The sequence below is a fragment of the Salmo salar genome, chromosome ssa02 (genome assembly GCF_905237065.1).
Source record: "Salmo salar chromosome ssa02, Ssal_v3.1, whole genome shotgun sequence".
NCBI lineage: Eukaryota > Metazoa > Chordata > Actinopteri > Salmoniformes > Salmonidae > Salmo > Salmo salar.
This window is the reverse complement of record NC_059443.1, coordinates 30,983,632-30,990,154: the sequence shown is the minus strand read 5'-3', so window position 1 is coordinate 30,990,154 and position 6,523 is coordinate 30,983,632. Positions and strand designations below refer to the sequence as shown.

General features: G+C 41.4%; 1 protein-coding gene across 1 annotated transcript; it reads left to right on the top strand.

Moving 5' to 3' along the window:
* Nucleotides 1-2,965: 2,965 nt before the first annotated feature.
* Nucleotides 2,966-4,319, top strand: LOC106579807 (regulatory subunit of type II PKA R-subunit domain containing 1). The gene is made up of 4 exons (XM_014160003.2): nt 2,966-3,248; nt 3,769-3,845; nt 4,030-4,076; nt 4,183-4,319. The coding sequence occupies exons 1-4, from the start codon at nt 3,168-3,170 to the stop codon at nt 4,260-4,262; spliced, it is 285 nt and encodes a 94-aa protein (XP_014015478.1). The 5' UTR covers nt 2,966-3,167; the 3' UTR covers nt 4,263-4,319.
* Nucleotides 4,320-6,523: the final 2,204 nt, after the last annotated feature.

Here is a 6,523-nt window from a genome sequence, read left to right as displayed (position 1 = left end):
GGCCCCAGGGTTGGATCAATTCCATTTCAATTCCAGTCAATTCAGGAAGTACACTGAAATTCCAATTCTCTTCAGTGCATTTCATTCAGGAACATTTTGAATTGTTTACTTTCTGAATTGACTGGAATTAAAATGTTATTGACCCCAACCCCGAAAACAACACAAAAACATCTTTCAACTCGCATGTACATCCTAAAACATAATTGTGACCAATAGCACTGATGTGACTGAAAACACACCTCAAACATGTTAACTTATTACAAGTGCACATAGTAAGATGTTGAAACACAGTTTAAGAGGATTGATTCATTATAAACTTCATGTTAGATTTTTTTTTACTCTGAGAGTAGTCTATGAGCTAGGATAACCACAGTTACCCCATCACTCCTATTGGTTTTTATCTAGCGGTGGTTAAAGTTAGCTGAAATTTGTCATGGCTGTTTAAAGAAATACGAGACATGGATTACAGTTTTTCCTGGCTCATATAAATGTATCCTTTAAATGGGTCCCATAAAACATAGAGTGAAAACTAGCAAACGTGAACACTCACAACTGTAATAAGATATCCAATTAGTTTAGCTGTCTTCCCAAATGTCCTGCAGTCAGATCAGTGAGTCACACATCAACCAGAGAGAAAGGAGGAAGGACAGAGGGGTCTGGTTGCAGTCTCTTGCTCCCCTCCTGACCCACCCCATCCCTCTGTGGTCTTTTCTCTCCCCTGTTGGACTCTCATCCTCCTGAATACTGTCCTCCCCCACATCCTCCTCTTCCTGAATGCTCTCTTTCCACCTGACTTCTTTAGCACAGATGTATCAGTGCACACCTCTTGGTTACGGATGGTATAGACGACAGGGTTGATGCACCATGAGTAACACAAAAAATGTGTTAAGACAAGTGAAGGGGCAGAGTTTGCTTTTGTAATTGCAGACGGGTTAGACAGTAGATTATTGGCACCAGCTGCAGTAGAAACATACAGAGGTCGAAGGTTACAGTTAAACAAGCATGGTGGTTGTCTTGTTGGGAGGGCCACAACAGCCCTGTGTGCCTCATTGTACATACGCCCAAACAGAGGCAAGTAACTCAGATTGAAAGAGTTGGGGTGATGCCGGGAGGGCCATGGAACAGTACTTCTTGCACAGGACTAAAGCTCACAGATGCTCTCACAATTCTAGACTCACATAGCAGCCCTGCAGTGGCGCTATTAAATGCACCATGTGTGTCCCATGTTGAGCTGGACCAAGTGAAAATTACCAGCAATGGCACTCAGTGCCCAGACTAGCCCCAAGGCAAGCCACACATGCCTGGAATTCATTATGCTCAGGTAGTGGATGCTGTGGCAAATAAACACATATCTTTCTATTGCCGTGAGGGCCAGACTCATCTGAGCGCTCCAAAGGATCTTTCTATTGCCGTGAGGGCCAGACTCATCTGAGCGCTCCAAAGGATCTTTCTATTGCCGTGAGGGCTAGACTCATCTGAGCGCTCCAAAGGATCTTTCTATTGCCGTGAGGGCTAGACTCATCTGAGCGCTCCAAAGGATGGTACACATAATACTAAAATGTTCCATGCACCACCCCCTGATAATCACAGTATGTTGGAGCAGAACAGAGTGCAAGACAATGAATGCTGCAATGAAGCTATGCAAAAGACCACATAGCTGAAAATGGAAGAAAGTGTAGAAGGCCTGCCAGAAGCGCTCTTTAAGTGTCACCAATCCAATGATTGTTCATCGCCAGAGAGAAGAGAAAAAGAACGACTAAAAATCTGAAAGATATATGTTTTCCCCAAAGCAATGTGCTGGAAAAAACAGGCAGACAGATCCAGCATGTCTTGCTCCACTTGCAAAGTTGTCCTGTTCAGAAGGTGAGGTTTAGAGAGAGCATTCAGTACTGTTTAACTTTGTTGAAGCCATGGTGCTGATCAGATACAGTAGTGCTAGTAGCAGAAGCAGTCCCTGGATCTAGGAGGGATAGCTCAGAGCGTTCTCTCTTCTATCTACACTCTACAGACTCATCAGATGTCTCCTCTACATTTTATACACGTTGTATGCAGCTGTGTGGTTGAAGGATACTTATAACCAGTCTAAACACTTACCAAAGGTCGCCTACTAAGAGTAGGCTGGAGGTTACATTTTCTGTGGCATATTTCTAGTGTAAGTAATTTTCAACTGCAGTGGAATAGAGAAAAGTGATAGCGCTATACATTATAATGGGCAGTGGTGGAAAAAGTACCCAACTGTCATACTTGAGTAAAAGTAAAGATAACTTAATAGAAAATGGCTCAAGTAAAAATCACACAGTAAAATTCTACTTAGGTGAAAGTCTTAAAGTATTTGGTTTAAAATATACTTAAGTATCAAAAGTAAAAGTATAAATAATTTCAAATTCCTTATATTAAGCAAACCAGATGGCACCATTTTCTTGTTTGTTTTTTATTTACGGAAAGCCAGTGGCACACCAACACTCAGACATCATTTACAAACAAAGCATGTGTGTTAGTGAGTCTGCCTGATCAGAGGCAGTAGGGATGACCAGGGATGTTCGGTTGATAAGTGCGTGAATTTGACTATTTTCCTCCTCTTGACTGCCCTGCCAACCCTACTAGTCCAAGCCCCCTCAATACAATTCTAAGATTTTAATCTGTAACCAAATTAAGCATATTAATTCATATTAATGGTTATATTAAATATTACATCTTTGAACCTGAGGTATTACACTTGACTTGAGTCAAATTTAAGTACAACTAGAAAAGGTACATTTTCTGAAGAAAACACGAATCTCACACACCAAGTATCCATCCATGAGTGTTCTGGTCTTCCTGAATGGACCTGTAGTAGAGACATCTACTCCAGAGGTACTTGCTTAGGTCACAACAACCGATGAGCTGTTAGGGCAATATCGCATTGTCCTGTGGCTGGATCCCTCAATACAGGCTCTGAAAAACATTGCCACATTGGCTGCCACCCAGAGCCAAAAAGGCCTACAAAGATGTAATGGGCGAAAGCAAAGATGAACTCTGTGGGGAAAGTGTTGCTTCTGTTCTACTCAGGCTGTTGCCATAGTAACAGTGAGGCTTGTCAACAACAGGCGGGTTTTGTTTTAATAAAGATATTAACGGTAGCTAGCACGCAGGCTATCAAAGGGATTTTAGCTAGCTGATGAGATCAAATGGCTGATAAAAGTGGTTTGGAGAAACTGGACTTTGGTGCATTAAGCATCCAGCAACAACAGCAACTCCGACAATTTAAGGTAAGTTAGCTAGCTAACACTTTAGCTAGTGTAGGTAACGTCGTTCGCTTCATGAGTGCTCCTTGGCTTCTCCAACAACATTTACTCAGCTAGTTCCATCGATAGAATTAGGAATGAATATACAATAGGATTTCTTGTTCTATCACTCACTGCATTATTTTTGCATTCATCCAGCTAATAGTTAGCTAGCAGAAATTCCTTGGTTAAAGATAGGCTCAGCAATGACAAACATTACGTGGGGGTAACTTTGAATATGCTATTTATTGCCCACCTGGCTTTTCCCAATATCACGAGGCATGGGAAAGAGTAGAATAGACAGTAAAGTTAATGGACATTCACCTTTATATTTCTCCTGGGACAAGCAAAGCCAACAATGTATATTAGACAGATCGTGAAAAATGATGTCTGTCGAATAAAATAGAAATTCAGATGTCTCCCCTCTCTTTTTTCAGTCTTGACAGATTAGAATTGTCCCTCTGTCCTCTGCAGAGCCATTAGCTAATTCAGTATTTTTTTATAGATCAATACGAGAATCAACAATGAAAAATATTTGAGAGAGCATCCAGAGACGGAGGCCTTAATAAGCGACTTTTTAAGGTTTGTTAATTGGCTGGCACTGACTGACGGTATATTTTCAGTCATAATATTCTCCGTTAGGGCTCTCAGGCGCTCCAGCTCCAGACATCAATAACAAATAGAATTCTATTTCATACTTAGCTACAGTAATGAAGTCTAACTGGCCAATTGCTTGGCTACCTGCTTCTTGTTTTTTTATTTACAGAGATGTGTTTCTCAAAAGACCCACAGACATTCGAGAGTATGCAGCAGGTGGGTTCAAATCAACAACACAATCTGACACGCACACCAATATACAGACAGGGACAGTCCTCTACATAGAACTACAAAAATTAACATGATATTTTCTCTCTTTCAGATTACTTCACCAACCCAAACCTTTGTTTGATCATTGGCTCCAAACTGCAGGGCGATCCTGCCGACACAGGCACAGACTGAATCCTTACCGGTTTGTTTGGTAGTTCAACTGTTATTAAAGTGTAAAGCTGTAACAAGCCTCTTTCTCCGAGTCCTGTACCTCCGGGGTATTGAGTAGTTATTTGTTTCAAAGTAACATGATATAAATATAAAACATGATATAAAGTGGGAATGTACTGGCACCCAGGCAGATGTTCTTAATGAGCATCATTACAACAGGTTAGTTACAGATGTTTTATACCCCTGATTGAGAGGAAAAGATAAAAGATTTCTAGGCCTATAGGGTGGAGTGGACAACCTGTTTACAGGATTTCTCAGGGTAAAGTCTAAACGGGATCATTGGGACGTCCCAACTCTGACATTACCCCATTAGAAGTTTAAATATAAAACGGTTAAGGTTAGGGACGTCCCAAGGATTCCCGATAGCACTAACCACTTTCTTGAGCCTCAGAGTTCCCCCTTCTGGACTCTTATTTACTTCCGTTAACTCCCCAACTCATCAGATGAAACAAAAAAACATTTAAGCAAGATGAGAAAATGTGACCGCAGCAATACTGACCACAGTTTAAATGTTTAATGAATTAAAAATCATCAAGTAACCAGCGCATCAGGCTTTTCTGTAAAAACATACAGCGCGCTGTAAAAACAGGTCAAATCCATCTCTCACAAAGTTGACAAAATCATTCAGAGTTCTGTTTGATTCACACTTTAAAATCTGACACGGTACAAAAATAGGCACATGTGGTTTAACAATTAAGTGATTGTATAGAGAAGACCCTGAAATTGTATAAAAACCTAGACCCTGACAATATTGGACATTCCAACAGTAGGCCTCCGTAGTACCTTCTGTAACCAACATACTGTGGTAGAGCATGAGAATAGAGCTTTTAGATCCTGAGTGAACAGGCACAAATCGTTAATGTTATTTCCTCGTTGTCATGGTAATCATTGGCCTTGTACTGGTTGGGGGCGTACAGGGGCCGGACTTCGTTCAGCCTGGGTTCATCCCAGCCAGAAGGGGCCCCAGCATAGTGCAACTCCTCCGCATCACCATTGTATTCCTCATCACTGTACGCATCCAGGTCTTGGTGGGAAAGATAATCATCTTAATAATCATATAAAAATAAGGAGAACCAATGCAGTCTTCATAGTTTTCTAGTGACCCTTGCATTAGCGAACAAACTGACAGAGCAACACCCTTTGAGAGTCTTGAACCCAGGTCTTCTAGCCAATGGACAAACTTGCTAACCACTGCTCCAATAGGGTTAATCACAGGAGGGAATTATAACTAGCTTACCAAGGCAATGGTTCCTACAATATTAAAAATACATGTTTCTATCTATAGCATGTTCAGTATATCAGCTTCTATCCACATAGCAGCCCTCCATACCCTTCAGTTTCCTACACATTCTCATGTTTGTGTACTGGTAAATAGGGCAATCATGTTGAGTAACTGATTAATTAATGATCATAAGTAGATGTTAAATGATTGATTTCTTTTTGTTTCATGAATCCTTTACCAGGATGTATTATGAATGATAGAGATAATAAACTAAGAGCCAAAGCTACAGAGCTTAATGTATCCCGATAGTCTAAAATGGCTTCCTCTCCTGGTCTCCATTCAGTCCATCTTTACTGATAGGAAAACACAGGCCAGGTGGAAGCAATATCAAGGAGGCCAGCTGGGAATTTGCTTTCACACATCCAGGTCTATTCATGTCTGAAGATTGAGGAAAGGATTCAGAAGAGAAGGACTATTGAGAGATGCACCCCATGTATGGCTGTGTTCATACCGTGCTGGGCTCGGCATCCTGGGGAGCGTAGTACAGGTGGTCCACGGATCCGTCCTTGCTCTCCACAGGGTCTCGACTGGTGTTCAGCTGCAGATGCGCGCACACACACACACACACACACACACACACACACACACACACACAGGATTATTCTCACCTACTCTGAGTTAGGGTTAAACCTATTTCAGATGGACGCTTTCCTAATCTGCATAATATTTTAATCATTTAACAATGTTGATAAAAACATGTTGTGTGTGGTATTGTAAAATACAAATTGAGGGGCCATATAGAGATATATAAACATCTCCCATCACAGCAAGTCTAAAGGTGTTATGGCTGGCCAGCATCCCTCACCCTATCAGTAGAGCTGCTGCTTCTTAGGGGGAGGGGCTTGTTCTTGGGTGGACCACTGAGAAAGAGAGAAAGGAAGGAATCAAAACAGACAGTAAGGATGATCACTTAGTATGAGTGACAGAGACACAAACACTC

Bases quoted from the DNA above. Each gene is read 5' to 3' on its own strand.
- LOC106579807 (XM_014160003.2), top strand. From the start codon at position 3,168: ATGGCTGATAAAAGTGGTTTGGAGAAACTGGACTTTGGTGCATTAAGC. The intron at 3,249-3,768 runs GTAAGTTAGCTA...ATTTTTTTATAG, and splicing joins AGCAACTCCGACAATTTAAG to ATCAATACGAGAATCAACAA. The intron at 4,077-4,182 runs GTGGGTTCAAAT...TCTCTCTTTCAG, and splicing joins CATTCGAGAGTATGCAGCAG to ATTACTTCACCAACCCAAAC.